General features: G+C 28.0%; 1 protein-coding gene and 1 long non-coding RNA gene across 4 annotated transcripts in view; both read right to left on the bottom strand.

Annotated features, from left to right (window-relative positions):
- Nucleotides 1-10198: 10198 nt before the first annotated feature.
- The window catches only part of LOC114132148 (carbonic anhydrase-related protein 10), a 181411-nt gene continuing 167911 nt past the window's right edge, over nucleotides 10199-23698 (bottom strand). For both annotated transcript variants that reach the window (XM_050205835.1, XM_050205836.1), the window contains exons 9-11: nucleotides 13761-13895; nucleotides 12461-12509; nucleotides 10199-12087 (exon numbers count right to left, since the gene is read on the bottom strand). In XM_050205835.1, coding sequence (XP_050061792.1) covers nucleotides 12065-12087; nucleotides 12461-12509; nucleotides 13761-13895 — 207 coding nt within the window. In that variant the 3' untranslated portion in view covers nucleotides 10199-12064. The remainder of the gene's footprint in view (nucleotides 12088-12460; nucleotides 12510-13760; nucleotides 13896-23698) is intronic.
- Nucleotides 14789-16356, bottom strand: LOC126551750 (uncharacterized). 2 transcript variants are annotated; one of them, XR_007605650.1, is made up of 3 exons: nucleotides 15641-16356; nucleotides 15208-15466; nucleotides 14789-15126 (listed from the first exon to the last, which is right to left on the bottom strand). It is a non-coding gene; the product is annotated as an uncharacterized LOC126551750 (long non-coding RNA). The 2 variants fall into 2 exon arrangements; XR_007605649.1 differs by having other exon boundaries at nucleotides 15711-16356.

The raw sequence follows: 23698 nt of genomic DNA, 5'->3' as shown, positions 1-23698 counted from the left end.
AATGTAAAAATACGCAAGTTTGTACGTGGTTGCCAATAATTAGTTATAGAAATAAAAGAGACTTTATGAAATCTTTTTGTGCATAAAGATTACGAGTCTTGAAATATATATTTATAGATTACATAAATAAAAATGAATTCACTGATTTTGACCAACATTTTTAGAAATTGTTTTTGGTGATAATATTAGAAAAGTTACCAACGAAAATATGCCATAGACAAATCTCAGACAGACCATATCGGTCAAATTAGTTCACAAACCGAAGGTACCTACACACACATTTTATCCAGGAATATTGACATCGAGGTACACCCATATACATTATACGTATAGTGCCGTAATTTATACTTGTTGATTTTTCTAAGTAGAAGTCGAGTTGTATAGCTAGTATTAATAATATAAAGTTTCATTAATCTAAAATTTCCAAATAAAATTAAAAATAGTAATTAACTAAATCAATGATTTTTATAAATTATTATAATATTATAACGCACTGAAACTATAAAATTATAACCAGTCAATATTAATGTTGGTAATAAATGAACATTTGGCAGTTTAAAATTATTCGACGCCTAACTCCTGATTTGAGTGACAATTGTGACTTAATGGTTTATAAATAATAATTTGAGAAGAATTGATCAGTACCTACCTACTTATCATATTTTTTTATGTTTGAAGGTGTAAGAATTCAATCTCCAAAGTAATATACCTATTATTTATCCTTTTCAGATGATTATATGTATATGCGTGTAATTGGTGAGCAGAACACGGTTGGTAATAAAGTGTTTAGCATTTCATATGGGCTAACTAATTTATTGTTTTTGATTACACTCTCTGTCGTTAAAAAAAAAAAAAAAATTGTTAATATGAAAAGTTTTTATTTTGTACCTTTCTGTAGTTTATGAGTTATTATGACGTACGCCAAGTTCTAGTTTTTTTTTTTTGTTTTGATTTGAACACTTTTCTCAGAAAAAAAATGTCCGCGATAACCAGTCTACGTAAACGTCCCTTAGAAACTATTAATGTCAAATCAATTAGACTTGAATAGATTAGGTTAGGTTAAAGTTTATTATAACAATTAACAAGTTAATAATATAATGCAATTTACTTAGTGAAGACTGTCAAACTGTGGTTGTCGCTCGTTGTTTTTCAGCAATAATATTGTTACTCAGCCCCGAATTTAGGCCCGGTAAACACACGTAGACGACGAGGGAGAATTGGCATGTACAAACATTTTTTTTTCAAATAAATCACGCGTGATCTCGAACATTTGACACGTGACATTCGGCAGCGCGCGTAGAATTCAGAAGTAAACGATGTAAACTCCGTATGTGCATGTATACTGTTAAATATGCAGTGTTAGTGGTTAGGGAAACAGCGAGGGTTGTAGAGTGGTAAGGTCGTAGTTTGGGTTATGACGAGGTGACAAAGAGGGGTGGTACGTCGATCACTCGCACCGAAAGAACGCGGTGATTTGGAAAACATCAGTGGAGGTCGGTGGTTAAGGGGTAGGTGTCCGACGGGCGGATCTGATATTTAGGGTTGAACGTTGCGTAACAATGTGCATCCCCCACCCGATCGTTGCTCATCTGAGACATAATATTATACCAAGTTGTGGTTGTCATTGTGTGTTGGTATGTGTTGAGTAGGGGATAGTGATGACGAAAAATCCGACGACGCTGTTACCGTTCCACTAACGCAGATCAATTCAAAATAATACTATGTTCCGATGGCTAATACATCACTTAGGTACCTATATTATTCTTGTGTCTCAATTGGTTCATAGTAACAAATAGTTTTTGTTAAATGTTATTTTTTTTCACTGTTTATTTATTGACAAAAAAAGTCATTATATAATGCTAAAAGCGATGTACTTACTGGAATATTAATTGATACTCAGAATTCTAAGACAAAATATTACGACAGTCGATACTCGAGCGCCTGAGATATTTGAAAGACGAAACAATTATGTCTAATGTCGTGTTTTCGTTCAATACCATCTAGTATTATCAATATTAATACCACCGTATATTTTGCATTTGATTTGATTTTGTATGGATTAAAAATTCAAAAAATAAATACGTAGTTTTACTAAAAGATACCTGTATAATAATAATAATAATAATAATAATAATAATAATTACTTACATTTTTTTATATGGTGTTTTAAGAAAAATTTGTCTATATCAATGTGATAGGTATTTGGAAAAAGTTTAAAAAATGTTGGACGAGACTATTAGAGTTTACGGTTGATTTTAATTTAAAATTTGTCTGCAATCATATCATATTCTAACAATATCGAGGTAAATTCAGATCAATAGTGAGCTAGAGCAAAATTTGCTTCGTGGTGATTTATTAAAAGTAGCCCTGGTTTTGAAAATGTGTTGGTCCAAAAATGGTAGTGAATAAAATTTGCCTCTCTATAAACCAGTCTAAACGGCAATTGCTGCATCTCTGGCTACTCTTAATTTGGATACAATAGCACAATGGTGTGAATTGTGATTAAAGTTTTGCGTTTAATCAAAATCAATTTAAAATGGAAAAAATAGAGCATTGTTATATTGTATTACTATACTTTTTGTAGCCGTCATCGCGCAGTGGTAGATTTTCCTGCCTCAGAGGAATCGAATTTCTCGTAATACATAAAACCCATAATAATATTTGAATATTATATTGTATTGCGTTTCAAAATGTATGTAAATCAATTTATTACGAATGCTGTTTTAGTAATATTTTATTAAATTTTGAATTTTAAGTTCCAACTTGTAATGAAAAAGTTTTTATTACTATTTAATATCATATTTTTTTATTAAGCCGACAGAGGTTAGAATCAATATGTGGTTCATTTTTTCATTGGTTTGTGGTTAACTTTTGTAAGTAAAAAAAAAAAAAAAAAAAACATATGAAAAAGTTAAAAACGATTAACATAGTATTAGAAACTATGGGAAAGATAAATTAGTTCTTTCATTTTTATCCTCATTGAAATAAGTATAAGTAATATAATAAATATTATATTAATAATATATATATAAATATATATATAATAAGTATAAGCGCATTTAAATCTTTTTTAGTCTTATAAAACAATCATTTGTTCAAAACGAAACCATATTTAGCATTTATTCTAGGAAAATTATTAATTTAACATGATTATAAAATTAATTAACTTATTTGTACCTAACTATATAATATCATGTAAAAAATTTAAACTGTTAGAGATTAAAAGTTAAAAGTTAAAAATAATAATAAAAATAAATACGATGTCTATAGTATTTTAGTATGAACTATAACCGTGGAAATTAATATAAAAATCAATTCAAATGTTGTTACTTACGTTTGTAAAATCATGAATTGGAAGCAATATATATATATTGTAAAAACCGTGTTGTATAGCTTATATTTCATATCAGAATTCAGTAAAACTTTTGTGTGCCATATTCTTTTTTGTCCAGGACCGTGTATTATCATACAGACAAGTTGTGTACAAAACGAGCACAGCTATTACGTTAAAGGAATGTCGTAAATGAAAAGAATCTTCGCATTACGCACAGTGTTACTTCAGTGATGGTATTATACGTCCTATAGACATATTGTATAAATTATCTACGGCCTTTCAATATATTGACTTTTGTCTGCTTACAATTTTATTCCAGACCACTATATATATATTATTATGTGGTTGGAACGTAAAAATGCAGATTATAATATATTCCACCAGTTGGTATATAGACGTAAAATAAGTTTGGTTTGTATATAATATATAAATAACAAAACAAAAAACGAATTGTTATAAAATTCAAATCCACCCCGTGACGATCGTTTCACACAGGCTTACTACTTTCGCACACATTACGCACAACCACAAACAATTGGTCTACGAAAGGTGAAACATTAGAGTACAAAATTATGACATATTAATAGTTAAATTTTCATGAGCGTTATATACATCGAAATATGCAATAAAATATATATTTTTAAGTAGAGATAGCGTACGATTTATTTTCACTACATTTATATTTCAAAATGAATAAAGCGAAACCATATTCTTTGTTTTTGTGCAATGTAAATCGAAACGAACGCCACTCTTTGCGTTGTCGATGGTATATAATATGATATTATTATTGAATTTGATTTGTGCAATGGGAAAACGGTCACCGATCGTTATCATCATTACATTGTCCTTAAATAACGAATGTATTAAGCTCTGTGTGTTTACAATAATTATTATTGATCGATATTTTCGATTGGAATAGATAGTTGCCTTTTTTCGGAACTAAGTAGAACGATTTACCAAACATACTCATTGCCGTTTTATTTTTTAATAGTTTGTTTATTAAAATTCTGATTTATAATTATAATTAAAGAGTAAAGACAATAGCAGAAGACACATTTTTTTGGAAGAAGAACTAAGATCTACTAGAAAAAAACCTTTTTGAAGAATTCATTTGTTTAAACGTTTAATGAAATCGGCAAAAAGTAGGCTCATATTTTAATAACCATCACATCCACATCATTGGTCTATTAGCGATGGTCATGTGGTTAACAAACCTTAGCGCGATAATGATATAAAAAAAAAATTGCTCATAATCACTGACTTCTATGTAATACAATATAATATTACAATATTATAAAGAAATATAAATTGTAGGTTTTATAGGTATTAAAGTTTTGATTAAAATTATAGGTAAGTGTTTACTACAATACTTTAAAGTTATTATATTACTAGTTATTCATTGGGTATACGTCTAATTAAATACTATATTTTAAAATACATAGATTTTTTTTATAACTTAACTAGTGTTTTGTGGTAGGTAATTAAAACTGAAAACCAATCTTATTTGTATTGTAAATTGTTAAGCGAATATTTTTTTTGAAAATATTGATATAATTATCAATATTCGATCAAGTAGTTCCCGAATTATTAAGATGTATTTTTGCATACAGGTACTAAGGATAATATAATAGTCTTATGTAAAATATAAAATAAATTTAATGTTAAATGTAGTCTAGTATTTTATATTTTTAAAGTTCTTACAAACTATAAAATGCTAATTAATTAATTATTATTGCAATAATTTTAAAACCATCCCCCCACTTGCATATCTTTTAAATCTAGTACTTATTATAATAGATCCTAAAAAATACCAAAATTTATGTAGCTTAAAAACTAAAATCTAGTTAATATAATTTTGTTTGCATATCAAAAATGAGAAGTTGAATAAATACATTATTAAGGGATAACATTGGAGGGGAGCAAATTCTTGGTGAAGCAATCTGTACCAATTATCTATATAATATGATACACTTTATATTAGTTTAATGCCACCGTGCTACGTGTTTTTAGACAGTAACTTCTCAACATTATTGGTTTAGGTTGACTAACAATATTGCTAAAGCTGCAAAAGGTTTGGTGGGCTTAAAATTACTTTTATTATTATTAAAAATAAAATTCTGTCGGTTTCGGTTACCTATTTAGTGATTGATAAATTAGCTTGGTATGCGCAACATTATTCCGTGCACTATAGTTGCTATTGAATAATACAGGACTTTATCAGGAAAATTTAAATTAAACTGTTGACGTTTTTTCAATTATTATTATTTTACACTCAACCAACGTCAAGTCGGAACGATCAAACATTGTTTGTAACACTTTTTACGTTATATAAATTCACGTTGCTTTTGAAAACTTCGTTTAATCGACATACGTATTATTATGTTTTACGTTAATTCAAAAATTCAGATGTAAAAATATAATGATTAATAATATATTTATGTACTCGTATATATAATTATATGAACGTGTGCATATTTTTTCAGGACCTTTCTGTAATGGCAACAAATTATCAAATTAGAATTCTCAATAATGAACATAGTCCTTTATTATTTTTCAATAAATAATGGATTACATTATATCAGAGTAAATAAAATTCGGGGGACCAGTTTGAATTTAATGTCCAACGACATGTTATAGTTGGTTGTTACAACGATTCATTTAAATTCGAAAAGCCCAGCGTGACATCGTTGGTATAATCTATAATATTCACTATATCGAACGTTCCTGAAATTCAAATTTTTTATTTTGTATAATGTAAACAATGCAATTTATACTAAAAATGATTATTCGTTATTGTCGGTTCGAGACGAACGATTCGTAAACATTTCGCCGTCATGGACGCGCAGACAACTGCATCGCAGATAAATCGAAACCACTTTGCTCGACTATCAATATTGATACAAAATTGTATGAAGTTCTTTTGATAACTAAACTATTGATATGGTAAATTTTATGGACGGAATTATTTTTTTACACATAATATTAATGATGTTTTATCCATACGATGTTTACAATTAAAACTCTTTATTATAAAATTGTCAGCGTTAAAGTGGAAATTGAATCTTTGACCATTACTATTACTTAAGTATACTATGTTTTTATAAATTATATTCAATAATAATTTGTAGTTAGAGAAAATATATAGAATGATTGAAAGTAAAGTATATTATTTTAATTGATTTTTATGCCATAATCGATAATCTATCATTAACTAAAAATAAAAAATATCAATGAAAATGAAATATGTTCAACAATTTTTGGTTTAATAGTAAATTGTTTGAGTTTAGTTTAATGTTAACTTGAGATAAACAAGTGGAGGAAAGTAATTAGAAATTAATTAAAATTCTAAAAAATACGCATACCTATAAAATATAATCTGAAATATCATATTTTAAACGAATACCGATTTCGTCAATAATGAAACCGTTCTTAACATATACGCAGTATTGGCTGATAACTACCAAATAAAATTAATTTAAAAACTAATCTACAAAATATCAAAAAAATCCCATTGATTCGAGTGGAAAAAACAGCTTAAAACCGATATGGGATTATTCTTGATGAATTAATTTACAATGTACCTACGAAATGCTATAAATAAAACTAATGGAATTTTCACCTTCGAAATCGACAAAAATTAGTTTAAAACATATTTATTTTCATTTTAAAAACTAAAAATATGTGGTAGATATTTAAATATTGTATTTGCTTTCCGATCAAATATTAATCAAAAATATACCATATTTTAAATGCTAAACTAAAATTATTTTATTAGTTTAATATATTGAGTTTTCAATGTTTGTTTTTTACGAAATAAAACGTTTTTTGTATCCTAGCCGTTATTTGTCATCACTAAATTAAATCGTTTTTCATATTTTAACTGAAGAGTGAAATTTGCATTTGTATTATGTATGTATAGATAAAAAAAATAAATTATTTATATATATTTATAAATATATCAGTTTAAAAAAATTAATAATTATAAAATTGTATTTGTTGTTTGTATATTGTAATTGTATTGTGATTTAATTAATAAAAAAACAAAACTGTATTGAAAATAATATAATATTTTTAACAAATTAAAAAGTATTACATAGCAATACAGTTAGTGGGCTAAACTCCGTAAACTTCAACCTACAGATTTGCTATTAAAGCTTACAATAATAAGACTCGTTAGTTCAAATTTTATTTCAAAAACTATTTTATGATATAAAATGGTCAGTATAGTTTGTTTCTAGTTTTGACACTATTTAATCCTAAACTGATATTACGTCCCCACAACAACGAATTAAATTCTTTTCAACATTTATTTTTAATCTTGTTAAGGAAGAAACGAAGGAATTACTTAACTTGATATTTTAATATATTTTTTATTATTTTTAGCGAAATTTTATATTTGAATTATTAAAGATTTGATTTATTAACGAGTTCAAATTTGATTTTAATATTACATAATTTTCAAAAATTAAAAACAATTGTTAGTATTATATTTGTTATTTTATCTCTAATTAATACTCTTATTGTTAGAATAATCATAATCATATTATCGAATTCCCTTTGTTTAATTTATATTAATTATTATGATTTATAATGCATTATTATTATTAAGATAATGAGTCGAAAATAATATAATACTATTACTATTTTGTTAGTGTGTAATGGACGGCGCATTAGATAGGCAATAGTGATGCAGCTATGCGCCAGTGTCATAACTTGTATAATTTTTTATTATTATTATTTTTTTTTTTGAACGGAGAGAATAATAAATATTTTTTACTTATCGTGATTAAATATATACATGTGAAGTGACAACACCCTTTTACTCTTTAAACAAGTAATTAAAAATAAATATCTGCGTATTTATGAACTTTATTTAGAAATAAAAAAATAGTACCTTCAAGGTCATAATAGTTTAAAATTTAAAATAATGTATTAAATATTTATTAAACCAATCAAAGTTTAAGAAGTGATACAAAACTGTATTTCCTCATAAATGTCGTTGATTATAACTTTAACGTCTTCGGTCAATGACCAATGTAGTTGATACCTATTGTTTTTATAATAATAATAATAATAAAAAAATATACCTTTAACGTATGTTTAGCTGTTATTATTGTTTATATTGACTAGTTCTCTGAAAATGTTATTTTTTTTAAATCGAACAATAATACAAAATATTATGATTATGTCTACTAGTTTTTCGTTTCCGACTATTTTTTATCGATTCAGATAGATTTTTTTTCAATTCACCCATTAATTGTATGAAACTTATTGGCACGATAACGATTTGATGATATCGAATGAATCGAAAAATTGTAGCGTTGAATCCATTTAATTTTAAAAATAAGTAAGACCATCAATTTATTACGTTTTAAAAATTTATTATTTATATCCGTTCTTAAATTTATTTTGCAAGGTTAAGTGGAAATAAATAACAGGTACCTACTTACGCTTTAAATGGAGCGAATTTGATAAAGCAATAGCTATTGTTTATTTATACGTTTGGGTCAATTAATAGATAAAAACAATCAATTTGTTGACTCGTTTTATCCAAATCTTAGCATAATTTTAGATTAACTAAATTATTCTTACCTGTTATTATACGTTGCTCATCTGATACTGCGGATTGAGTTGATATTAATAATTGTATTTTTGCGGTGTTTTAAATGTATACCGTACGTTTTATTTTCAACACAGGTAGGTACCAGCTATAGGTTTTTGTCAGACCAACAAGAAATAAAAATAAAAAAAATGTCCTATAAACAAACACAAGTAAGTTGTTTAAAGCTATACGTATAAATTGAATGATCCTATTCTGCGCTTGAGAAATGACAGGGGAAAAAAATCTGTTTCCGCAACGATTTATGTTTGCGTAATTCTCAGGTAGAACTTAAAGAAATCCCAAGTAGTTGAAATCTTGTTTTATACCAGCCTTCTCGTTATGATTTGTTATCACAGATAAACTAGAATTCCTTCGTTTTTTTTCTCTGCTCGACACCTTTACATTTTTATGTCAAATGTTTTCCATTCATTCACACCGGATTTTTCGCTCTCCGCTTGAATATTTTATCTGTCATGCACCCAAGACTTATTTACTGAACGCGTATTTTTTCTATTTGTTCAATGTATATTTTTTATGTTTTTTCTCCTTGTATTTTTCAAACGTATTTTACCATACAAAATTACATTTCAAAGAACATGTTTCGAACATTTTTTGTTTAAAACAATTGAGCACACATATTATTAGTTCAAAATTGTGTTGACTTATTTAAATTTTTTTTATATCCCCCTTGATATAGCCATTAACCTTTTTAATTTTAGCCACTATGTGGTTTTTGGATTTGTAACGAATAATAATTTTACACAGTTCATTTAATTATGATGATAAATTCAATTTTAAAAATATTAATTTTTTTTTTTTTTTTTTTGATTTGATTTAGTTAATTGCAACAATTCTCATCATCAACTAATATAATGTAAATGTGAATTTGATCTAATTTCATCGTAAAGTACAAATTTGTATTTACAAATCTGTGTTCAAGTATCCTTTATAAAATTATTGGATATTTAAAGTGTAAATGCATTTTTACATTATGTTTTACTAAAATATTATTGAAAATACACGTGTTTGCGTACCTATTTCCCATATAATTAAAATTAAAATATTCTTTTTATAGTCAATGTTTGATAAATAATAATATAATTTACGATTGTGTTTCAAAATGAAATCACGTTTATATCATTAATTCATGAGAGTTGCATTTTTTGCATTTCGTTAGAAATCTATAAATATTATAATATTAGTAGTGATTCATATAATAGGTGATTATACACTTTTTATCTAATAAATAAATAGAATTCAAATCAAAAACACTTAGTCAAAGGTTTATTATACACTAATAATGATAACAACGTATTGTAGGAACCTTGACACACTACAGACATCCATATAATAATATGCATAATGTATATGTATGCACTTTTGTATTATTACAATATTACAATAAAATTAAGACGCTAGCAAAATAATATGTTTCAATTGAATTTCAGTCAAAATTAAGAGTGCTCTGAAACTGATTACATGAATATAAATTATTACAATCATGGAGATATGTGTAATGTATTCGCGTATGAGATGATTATGTTTTTTTTTTTAAACGCAGTGCAAAATCAGCTCGATATCAACAGGCTCTAAAATATCGTAAAAATCCGTAAGTAAATGAGTTAGAATATTATAGAAGTTAGTTTAAGCACGTCAGGGTTTTTTCCCATGTTATTATTATTAAATAGGTATCTACGTCGAGAACAACAATAATTATGAACTTAATTTTAATTTACATAATATACCATTATCGTACTGTGTATTAGATTATTTAATATCCAAACAGTAATACGGATAATATAAATAAATAATAATTGTATATTATATTATTTAATTTTACTAAAATAATAGTGATGTAGATTTTAAGATCAACGGGATTTTTCAAAACAAGCGTTCGATATTTTTTGAAAAAATAAATCCGTCTACTGATATAATTTTGTAATAATATTGATGAATAAATGTACATGATAACAATTAAAACGATTAGTGTACGTCCGACACGTAATAACAACTTGATTTTACGAAAAACTGTGCTGCGCCGTTCGAGTAGTAATAAATAAAAAAAAAGAAATATTTAGAAAGGTAAACATTAACGTTTTGCGTATACAACGTGTGATTTGTATTATGCTTCGATGCCCGAGATTAGAGTAAGAAATACGATTTAAGCGAGAAATTCCGCGTAATGACGAATACATATTTCGGAACGACATTATACGGGAAAACATTTCATGTGCCATAAACACAACGTGTACTAATGCAAAATCTATAAAAGTCGGAAAAACTGAGAGCGATTTTTATGAAAGTCGTCGGCGTGTATGAATAGAGTTGTTATAGGTAGGTGGGTACTATATATTTTATTGGCTACACTACATATATTGTTTCGTTCGAGGGTTTTCGCGTGCGTTTGTTTTAGTCCCATAACATTATAGTTATTGGAACGCGAAAGATTCTGTTTCCAAGAACCTCCCGATATCGAGCCGAAGACATATATATTATTAATACAACTATTATCCCTGAAAACAAAAATAAAAATAGAAAAAACGCAAAAAAAAAACCCGACCCTAAGGTACTCCTCAATCTCGCACGATCCGGTAGAATACAGACTAGATGTCTGTGGTACCGATTTTCGAGTACACAGCAACACGGGTTTTTTTCCTTTATAAAATATACGATATCATAAATTTCATACGATTATTATTATTAGTTATTACGACTGTCGTCGAAACGAAAACAAACTGAAGACGGAACGGATAACATTATTATCGTGCGGTGGTGTGACTACCGGAATAAAGACGCGAACTCGGGCCAAAATTAATCTGTTTGGAGTGTTGTAGGAAAGAGTAATATAATTTTAGAGATGGCGTAAGAAAAAGTGAGAGAGAGAGAGAGTCCTCGGGGAGTCTTAGAGTCGGTTATTTTTTATAGTTTTTTCGTCGACACTCGGCGAGCCATTTTTTTTTTTTTAAATTGTTTTTATACTTAATTAAATAATTTATTTTACACAATAATATTATATCATAAATAATATGTATACTGGAATGTCGCCCGGGTCGGCCGATGACGGGTGTTGTTGTTTCGACGGATGACCGCGGTGGCGGCGGCGGCGTGTTGTTTACGCAGGTACGTTATTAGTTCGGTTTCCAGTCGTTGGCTGAAACAAAAACAAAACGCCGTATATATCGAGGGGATGTGCGAGACCGAAATTTACGACAAACAAAAATAGAGGAGGGTTTGATAAATTATGTACACGCGACCTTATATATTATATATTATGTGTGTGTGTGAATTTCGTCGGCCGGATGGTCGGAAGTGCATGCAGGCGGCGTCAGCGATGCGCGTTGTGGGTAATACACTTATACATATTATTTTAATTGCAGTAGACTGAGGTATAATAGTAGTAATACGAATAAACTTAGGTATATAATATTATAATAAAAAGGACTAGCGCACTATGTTCGTCTGCCGGACCGTTAAACGAATAAATAAATCGTGACAAACGGATAACCGGCAATTAATACACTTACCCTTGTAGTATACGTCTTTGTGCATGCTTGGGCAGTATTTCTCATCGTCCTGCAATGTAAAAATAATAAATGAGTGAATAAAAAAAAAAAAAAATAAAACATGAGCGCAGTGTATTAACGTCGTAGTGGCACGAGGCAGACGATATGGTTTTTATTCGGTCGGCGACGACGCATTCGACATAAGAATACTATAATACCCGGTAGATGGTAAGTCGGAGAAATGTCAAACAGTTCTAACGGTATATATTATATATAAATAAACGATTCTTTGTATAGAGTTCAACGACCCGGAAAACCAGTGTATAGGTGAAATAGATAATAATACATTAATATTACAGTGAAACTTTTAAATTTCGGACATTGTCCGGTTTCATCGGATCATCGAATTGTGCTTGACATTCAGAGGGTTTATTGTTTCACAGAAAGTTTATATTTTATATATTTATGATGTTCAACGACCTTATTAATAAAAAAAAATCTCTGTCCGAGCAGTTACGCGGGGAAAAAAGTTAAAATGTAAAAAATATTGTACAGTGTACTAACTAATTATTTGACGTAGATTGTAGAAGTTCAACGGAAAATACAATATAACGAAGTGTAATACATGTTTGATAATATATTTACTTCGAAGATTATACGCTTTAATAATATATTAATTTAATGTACGCGCGTGCGATCGTCGTAATACCGAAAAACAGATCACATTAAAACGCGCGTTGTGAGGAAAGTTACACGGAAAAACTCGACAAGCGTAATGTATAATAATAATAATATCGTAAGATGGTAATTATATATTTAAGGAATGTGCCATCATATCATAATACAATATGCATGGCGTTGGAAATTGACTACGAAAGTTTGCGTGCGCCTTTTGTGCGGTTTGAACAACCCAAACACGTGGAACACAATCGACATTTCCCTTCCACCACTGCTCGCCGTAAATAGGTACTGTGGGAAAACTATTATTTTTCACTCGATTTTAAACCTATTATCATAATAATATGATGATTATAATATTGTATCGATAACGGTTTATAAAAGTCCTCGAATCGCATTAAAGACGAGAAAAATACGCGTGCTATCGATGGTTTGAATTTCAATCTAACCCGATTAGCAGGTAAAATAATTTTTTATAGAAAAAGGAGGATAGGTACTCCTTGGCCCTCGTCATACCTAATTCGAGCACTGCGTATACCCTTCTCACCACTCGAAAAATCAAATATTTCCCAACCCCTTGAACGCGCCCGAGTGTTCATCGGTTTATTATCATAGGCGGTAAACGAATATTATTTATGTATACCTTTCTTGGGTTGAAATCGATATTGGTGCGCACCAGCCGATTATGCAGCGGTTGAGGTGGTCGGAAATTGTTGCCCAGCGGCGCCATTCCTTGGTTCTTCTTACTGCCCTGCATCAAGCTCCGCAGACTGTACAGCTGCAACATACGTATTACAACGCAATATAATAATGTATAATATATAGTAATAATGTATAAAATCCGTTTGCAATTGGTTTTCCGTACACGGCCCCGGGGCCACGTTATTATCGCTCTCGTGTGTGCGCGCGTGTGTACGTTACCGAGCAGAACCTAACCCCATATCGGTCCATTTCACCATCATCATTACGATTATTCGTATTATATTCGTCATAAACACTCGTAGTCTGTTTATTTTTTGCTCGACTAGACTTTTGCGCGTCGTTATTAATATTATTACGTATCACAACGTATCACTTCACACGCGTCACCGGTCATATATACTCCTCCAACCCATATTACTATAATTATTATAGCAGCAAGGTTGGAAATCACATAACGAATTAAAAAAGTTAAATTCACGGTAGTCTTACTTATATGTTGCATAACGAGCTACTTTATTTTTTTTTTTTGAAGTCACTTTTAATTCTACGAGTTAAAGTTTTTTCCACGATAATATGCAACTAAACTGATCAATTAAATAATTCATTATAGTCGCATTATGATATTTTTTTCCACAAAATAAACCCCATAGGATACATTTTGCTTTGTAAAAATTATCGTTTGTATACACATACATATCATCAGAAATATGACTTATAAATACTTATGTTGTATAACGTTTTGTAAATACTATATAACTATACTGTCAACACGTTTGTAAATCCGACGTTCATGGAATACTATTACAATCCCATTAAAATCTCTCAACAAAACCCTATCGTATAACCTAAGTTTGATGTTTAATGATACGTAATTGGTGTAGTGATTTCTTAAATAATTAACTAATTCAAAATTAACCAAAATAATCAATGACTTCTGTTAGTAAGATTCAATCACTGATTGACCTGACTTTATGTTACATTTTCTATCGATTAGTCTAATATAATTAGGTATGCATAATTTTTTTTATAAAATATTATTGTGTTTATGTATTTATTTAAATTTTTTAACTTCCTCATTTTTGCAAATTGTAGTTACTACACGTCATATATGACATAATAATATTAAACTGTTTATAAATCATTCGGTTTTCATTTGCTATGACATTATCTCATAATCTTTGTTTTTTCTTCTCTGTTACACGAGACTATTATAAGAGTAATTTAACTGAAGTAGGGACTGCAAAACGTATAGGTCACTACTACCTGCGGCACGTCGTGTCAAACTTATTAAACATCAAATGGAAAACCTATAGCATAAAATCATACTGTAAATAACATCCACTTCCGAGATAATAAGTTTAGGCGTTCCTAGTCGAATGATTTATTACGTATAACAAAAAGCAAGTTCAAATTGATTGAGTGAGTCCCTCGAGTGGTATCAAAACACGGTCCGTTTAGTCCGTTTGAAATATCTGATAAACGACCTTCATCTATATATTAACCGATTTTCCTACGGAAGTTTATCTATACAATCAAACATTACGAGAAACTTTTCAATTAAATTTCTGAAATTGATGTGTTTATATTTCAAAAGATCCATGTTAGATAGTTATAAGATAGCCATAGAACGCGTAGGCTAGGGTGTATCTGGAAAACACATACGTATATAATATTTATATATAATACATTACAGTAAAAGACGTTGTACATGAAAATAACTTTATTTATACTATAGTTAATGTCGAAATAATATTTTGCAAATAAGAAATTATCCTTATTTTAACTTATATATCAGTAAATAATGGTAAATAATTATTTTACATTTTAGACCTTGTTCAGTGAACTTTGTGCTTTCCGCAATCTTTAATTATTTTTTTTAATTGTAGCTAACTTGGAAAAATTTGTGGTAATGTTGATCTTTTATGGCACTGGTTATCGCGTGTTATTATAATATAAGTTATTAGTGTATCACTTCGTATCATTCAATAAATCAATAAACTCAATTTCTCTGTAATCATATCATCGTTTTATCCATACGATTATTATGGTACAGCCGATTACGATCGGGCATAGCTTCGTTATTTACCTATATTTACATGTGACTTTTGTAAATTTTATTTGTACATAATACAATGACTGTAGTTATAGTGATACAAAATTTCTCAAAATATCATATAATTGTTGCTCATAATTCAGTCGTAAAATAATTTTTATAGTTAAAAATCTCATAAATGTACGGTGTTTGTTTTTAACTCTAAGGTACGTATATATTTTGTATACATAGAGCGTTTAATAACGCCCGAGTGGTTGAACCCGAGTAATATGTATTTTAAATTGTTGGTTATTTATGAAGTCTCTTAAGTTTTATTCGTACGGTAAATATGTTTTTATAGTTACCTATACCAGCTGTCATAACCGTGTCTTCGATATAATATTGCACGAAGGTCAGCGCGATTGAATTCGTTTCAACTATAATAATAATAATATTCAAATATTGTGTCTTGGCCGTTTTCGTTTTAAACTAAACATTACATGACAATGATATGGTATTAAATAGGTTCACATTTTTGACATAAAGTTTTATTGATATGTTTAAAAACTCTTGTATGACTGATATTGTAAGTGCTTATTCTTTTAGAAATTAAAATAGTCAATTTTCGAGATTAATTGAAAATGTCAGCGGTAACAAATAAGAAAATGAGTTGATAAATTCGTGATTTAAGGTCGTTAATAAAGATAGAAGTATGCTTGGTTTATTTCAGACACTATAGTTTATATCTGTGTTAGGAAAATGAGTTGATAAAACTTGGATTATATTAACGAGAAGAGTTATTTTGATGAAGAGCTGGGAATTAAATTTATTTATACAAATATTTTAATTTTGGACAGCTTGCTAAATTGTTGAATCAGATGATCTGTTTTGGTCTATTGATTATTTAGATAATTATTATTGTTTTATGTGTAAAGTTTTTGTAATCCTTTGTAGTTTGTAGTTATCTTTTATAATTATCCAGTAATTATTACCTCTTCATAAAGTATATTTTAGTCGTTGAACTAATATTTCATGGATTATTGGTTGATTTTTTTTTTTGCATGTGTTGCTTTAACTTTAATCGTTTCATAGCATATTTTTTTAGATAGAAAATTACTGAATTTGTTTTTAATCATAGATATTTAAAAATCAAACAGACCATTTTGGCATGGTAAAAACTGTGAAATGACAAAAAGGCCAGGTTAGGTTAGGAGTTAGCAGCTAAATATAAGTATATTTGTGTGTACAAGTGTACCTATACAATTCTGAACTTTCTAATTACTGATTCATGTTTAAAAATATATATTTTTTAAAACTATCCTAATTTTATTATTAAGATAAAAAATGATTTGGGCGGCTTATTCCATGTGAATTATAGTGATATAGCTATGAACTAAGATGAGTGAAATCGTTATGATTTTACACAGCTGCGTACGTATATGCTAAAAGTATGTCGTACAACACCATAAACTTAAAATTAATTAAACCCAATTGTTTGCGTACGAATCGTTAAAATATAATGCAACAACGCTCCTCGGACAACTTCAATAGCGGAGTTTACAAATACCACGCGATAATGTTGAAATTTTAATAAGAGGACGGAGTATTATAATATTTAACTTGCGTGTTTCGTGTTATCTATTCATGCATAATAACCGTACATCTACGGTCTAAAAATGTTTTAATGTTTCACAGAAGCTTGTGGGTATACAGCTGAATGTTAATAATATAGATTTTCGTATCCCAATCGTCATGTAAAAAGTTATTATTTTAAAATACAAAATCGACGATTTCAATTATTCATCAAGACTACTATTCGCGCTAGCAGATAATACTTGTAGCTATAATAACAATACACACATAATATAATTGAAAAGACTAATATTTTAGAAATATTATTCGATACTAAGATTTTGAATTTTAGAATAAATCTAAGGAACTAGATCTAAGTAATTAAGTTATTTGGAAGTTACTATGACTTAGCGTGTCAAAGTATAAATAATATTATACTAAGTAGGTATTAAATAACATATTAAATAAATAAGTTGGTAATTTAATAGTTGTATATAACTAACAAAAAAATAAACCAAACTATTCAATATCATGTCCTACATATTATCTTAATATTTTTTCAAACAGAACTCTCATTCACTATTTAGTATTTTGTTGAATCACATAATTTAATATATTTATAAATATGAAAAAAAAATGGTGCAGAGATCACTTATATCGAACATTTAAGTAAATAATTTTTAATTAGTAGTTATTTTAGCTAATCTTATAAATGCATTTCGCGGTAAATAGATGGTTTTTTTTTTACTTATTACTTCTAAATTAACGTATCACATATATTATACGTCGTATTGTATAAAAAATGCAAATTAATAAAAACTTTAAGTTTAAGGTAGGTTAGGTAATTGCATATCAAATTTAGTACCAAATGACAACAGGATGAAATCAGGGCAATTTCGCTTATATTATTCAACTTAATTTATGAAAAAGAGAAACAACATAGACGAAAGATGTATCAGACTAGATATTTAAAACAGTGCAATTTTAAATGACGTAGAATCGTAATGGTATTATTAGTAGCAAATACAAATTTTTGGGCAGTTCAAAGTCAAAGTTTATAAAAAATAGGGAACTTTGAATTGTATAAAAGCGCAGTCGTTGTAGATAATATACTAAAAAATAAACTCAAAAAGGTAGGTCGTGCTTAATGTAAAAATAATTCATTGCTAATAACGGTACTAGAAGTCTAGAAAAATATAAATGCACCATAAATGAAGAGAACATTAGGATGAAAAGATAAAATAAAATAACATGTAGAAAAAGTGAAAAAAGAAACGGTTTGGAATAAATTAGTATTGAATAGATAAAATTGAAGAAAAACATGTTGCACAGAATGGTCTTTAAGGCTGCAGCTACAGAAAAAGAAGAAAAAGTTTAAAAATGTACACATAGATCTAATAAAAATAATATACTTTTAATGGGGGCAATAAAAATAATTATATTTTTTACAACTTTCAGATAGCTGTAGCAAAACTGTTGTGTAAATATATTTTTTTTTTTGAAAACAGTTTAATTTAATAACTGAAGTAGTACCTTGTCGTTCTATTTCGTTGCAAAAAAATGATTTGAGTATACTTTTTCCATGAGAATTTTTACCAAAAAAATATAAAGCCAAATTAATTGAAATATCGCTTTTGATTTATCTTAGTGGCACAGCGAAACGATAAAGAATGGACGGGAGTAAACATTTGAGCGATTTGCTATACTTTTATAAAAACCTTACGGTAACTTTATTTTTATTTTCCATTTAAAAATGTTAAAACGTAATTAAATAATGAATTTGAATGAAAAAGTGTGTACATAAATAAAATAAAGAACATAAAAATGGTACGTTGTATCACGATATTTGGGACTTATAAAATACGCACAACGGCAGTTATATAATGTAAATTATTTTTACGCATATAAATTATGCGCAACGAATCGTAATCAATTAAACACTACTTATATAACAGTATCATAATATTATGGCAGATTGTTTTACACACATTTAGAGATTTGTATTATAAACTTTTTTAACGGGAAAATTTTAATTTTAGTCGATAAATTCCTTAGTAATCGTTAAAACTTGTAATAATGACGTTTTCTGGACCTATAGCTTGCATAGTATTATATTTGTGTTTGCATACACTGTATACAAACATTAGTCGAGCTTTATTTTCGTCCCTAAAAACCATTTGACTGTAATAAAATGCATATGAGAGTTTTAATAACATGGTCTAAGCAGAGAAATCGTTTGAGTTCTGTATAGTTGTTCACAGAATTTTCTACGCATAGAAGAAAATATACACACACACATACACATATTCGTATGTATAATGTTAACAAGTTTTTCGATTACAAACATATTTTTTAAATTGAAGTTTTTTGCTACTCTTTTATTTGTTTATACTTGTGAACAAAAACTGTTTTTATTATTTTTGTTAGCAAAACTTGTTAATTAGCTCTAACTTTCAAACATATAAATTAACAATCTATACATAGTGATAAATTATAACATTTTATTACTTATCTGAGTTAATAATTAAAAGCTGCGGTTTCAATGTTCGACTTGCATACGGATACTAATACACGTAAATAATATGCCATTGTGCGTATTAATTAGATAAAATAGACTCCAAAAATAAATTGTTTATGATTTCGAAATCAGTTCAAAAATCTGTTTGCTAGTTACATACGTATACATATTCAACTATTCCGTGTCGTTACCGCTAAACATAATTAAAACAATTTGTTTTAAATCAAAAGGCAGCACAGTAACTGAGATAATGGTATTGTACCCATTTATCTTTACACAATTGTAACGTTATAATGGTTCACACTAATATATAATATTATACACATACACAATATTATAGGTATTTATAAGTGTATAATAATATAATATATAAATTATAGAGTATATTATATTATATAATGATCTAATATATATAGTGTTCTAATATGTACCAGCTCTTAGTGAAAATATATTTTTTTGATTTTTGTTTACAGTAGAAACTCTTTACATTTTTCAATCATGATGGGTCACAAGTCTATACACAATTATAAACTAATATTTAAGGAATTTATTTTATTTATTTTTTACGACGCTAAAAATAATCATATCCAATCAAAAGCTTGCATTTTATTATAATACCATGTTTACATATAGATACATATTATTATAAGATAATATTTATTTATAATCATTATTAATTAAACATTTTTTCATTATTGATGCTTTAAACCAAATTTAATTATTTTATACATTTTATAAAAAATAAAATCGTCAATATTAATATCCAGGATAACGCATAAATGTATTTTAACATGAAACGGGTTCTTTTTTTACATTAGGTTTTACTTTATTGATTTTAGTTCAAAGTAATCTAATAATATGTAATTTATCGATTTTTGTCTCGTATGCATTTAAACGTACATCAGTATAATATGAACCATCACTTGATTCGATTATATTTATAGATACAACGATTAAATATTTAACGCTAGTTCGTCCAATATTAATATTGACATTGATTGTTGGAATAAACTATGCGACCAAAATAAAATAGGTATAGGTACCGAAAGTATTTTGGCTGACCTAAAAATAGAATTCGATATCTTGAACGAAGTTTTTTCACGTTTCAGCTGTGGCGGAGTGCTGTTGTCGTTGTCACGCAACTCGTGCCTATATATACCGTAGGTATTCATATTCAGTCGATTTCGTCGTGATTGTGACTGTGTTTGTGTGTGTGTACGAGTGTATATTTCCCGGAGGTGCGATCATTTGTTTTTTGTTTTGTATTTTTTTTTCCGCCAAATATATTATATGAGAACCATCACCAGCCTACGCGGCTGGGGTTGCCGTATATACGAGATCATGACAAACGATCGTTGCCGTCTACAGAAATCGTGACTTACACCGACTTGGATTATTAGTTAGTTATATACCTTTACCAGTGGGAATTGTAGACCCTCAGAACTTTACTCTATATACATTATAACATCACAAAGTCTCCCGAAACCACATTTAAAATATATGGGGTGAGGTTATACCTCCCGTAACATATTTGATCACCCAATTCCTAAGTATACAGCGTAATACGAAATGAATCATCATATACTTTACACGTAGGTTCCTGGGTCATCTGATCTTACTCTACGTACACTATATTACATGTAAGAAAAAGCGGATTTAGTATAATTTACAGTGGTGTCGCAATTATTTAGGACTTACCAACCGTTTTCGAGGGGAGTAAGCCGACAAAGGTTAGGCATACCGACGAGTACACTAGCTGATGAGTGATGTTGTATCGTTGTATTTTGCGTTGTGTAACAATTTAGTTCTATCGAAAAATAATGAATATCTATTAACTTGGATGTGTTCTGCAGATAAATATCTACGCACATTGTAATGACAAGTATAACGCGTTAGCATTCCTATGCATAAAAAAAATAATAGTTACAATCGAATGTTTTTTGGAGAGCAGATGCTGCCTATCGAATATTAGCGTTGTGGTTCTTAAAAAAAAAATATCATCTAAACAATTAACATATGTTATAATGTTATTAATTACACGAACTATACACTTAAAACTGTTATTCTACATCAATATCGATTTAAGTTTAATATACTATTTAAACAAATATTTATTTAGATTATAAACAATAAATTACTAAGATGAATATTCGTACATCTAATGATATATTATTTATATATTGTGTTTTCTAATGAGATTATACAGATTTTATGTTTGAAAAGTTAGGTAGTTTAGGTTAGAAAACGTCGTCCTTTGACTATATGTTGCAGGATTTTCGTGTACGATTGACTTGTGTGTTATACTAAGCAAAATTTAACACATGGTCTCATTCACCAAACAGTTGTTCGCTTATATTGATAAAAATAAAGTAATTTGGTTAGAAAATGTATTTAATTGTCTATTAAATCTGTGCAAAAAGAAATTAATCGGACTAAATTCTCTGCATTTCGAGTTTAACACTGGAAAAATATTCGATTAATTATTATTATTAATTTTCATTTATTTGTACTGTTGATATACGTATGAACAATGGACAATGGTCGTCAAAATTCCATCAAAATACTGTTGTATGAATATGTATTGTGTACACAAAAACAAAAATAATGTGATATTATAATATTATACTGAGTAATTAATTAGCACAGCCATCCCTTTTTTCCTTTTATAATACATTTAATCAAATTTTAAATTTTAGAATTTTGTTAAAAGCTCAAATTAAATTATATAAATATACTTTAACATTTTGTACAATTCAAAGAGTTGTTGTTTTACATTTTTTTTTAATGAGAATCCTATTGCTTCTTGAAAATGATCAAATTTTTCTTTTTAAATGTGAAAGTATTTAGATCAAAATTTTAATGAATAATTTCCAAGTAATAATCCTACAACACGTATTAAGGATACAAAATCTTAGCACTGGTTTTATATATTAAAAAAAAAAAAATTAAAAAGCAGATTTAATATTTAGTTCGTAATACTTTTTATACTTGTACAATTTTTACAAGTTTTAGATTCTTATGTACCTATTTATATTGATAATTATAATATTTTAATCATCATCGTCCATCGTCTTCGTACACGTAAATATTTTATCATATAGGTATTAAATTAATCTTAGTACATATAATATTTTATATTTTAGAAACAATAGAAATTAATCATTTGAATTAAATTTTATAGATATCGTTAAAAACGTGTAGTTATCATTTGGAAAAAAGAAGTAACTTTGCGTCATCTTGGAACGCTTCTCAACTCTCAAAGTCTCAAGTATTATAAAATATATGAAAGCATACACACACACATATATAAATTTTTGTAATAAAATTTCAGAATATAGCTTTTAAGACGTACGACTTAAAAATTCTATAGTTAAGAATTATTCGAATAAATTCATTATTTAAGGGAAAAGTGGACAAGGATGTCCCGTGAACCATTAGTTATAATATGTAACCAAATCATAGTATATAACAACTCGTATATAACACAGCTGATCGAACAGTCGGTGCGATAAATAAGAACGAGCGGTTGCGATTGTAAATAACAATAATAAATTATTACTGTCATAATAATAACGGAAGTCGGAAGATGTAGACATTTTGCACAGATCATAATTATTACGATTTGTCGTATATTTTGAATTTTAAGATAAAAAAATAAAATAAAAGTGTCAAGATAATGTTGCACAAGAATGATTTCTATAGTTTGTATCTATGTACCTATAGTATATATACCGAGGTAATTATCTAGGTACAACGT

The sequence above is a fragment of the Aphis gossypii genome, chromosome X (genome assembly GCF_020184175.1).
Source record: "Aphis gossypii isolate Hap1 chromosome X, ASM2018417v2, whole genome shotgun sequence".
Lineage (NCBI taxonomy): Eukaryota > Metazoa > Arthropoda > Insecta > Hemiptera > Aphididae > Aphis > Aphis gossypii.
The sequence above is the reverse complement of the archived record's forward strand: the minus strand, read 5'-3'. Positions and strand labels throughout refer to the sequence as shown.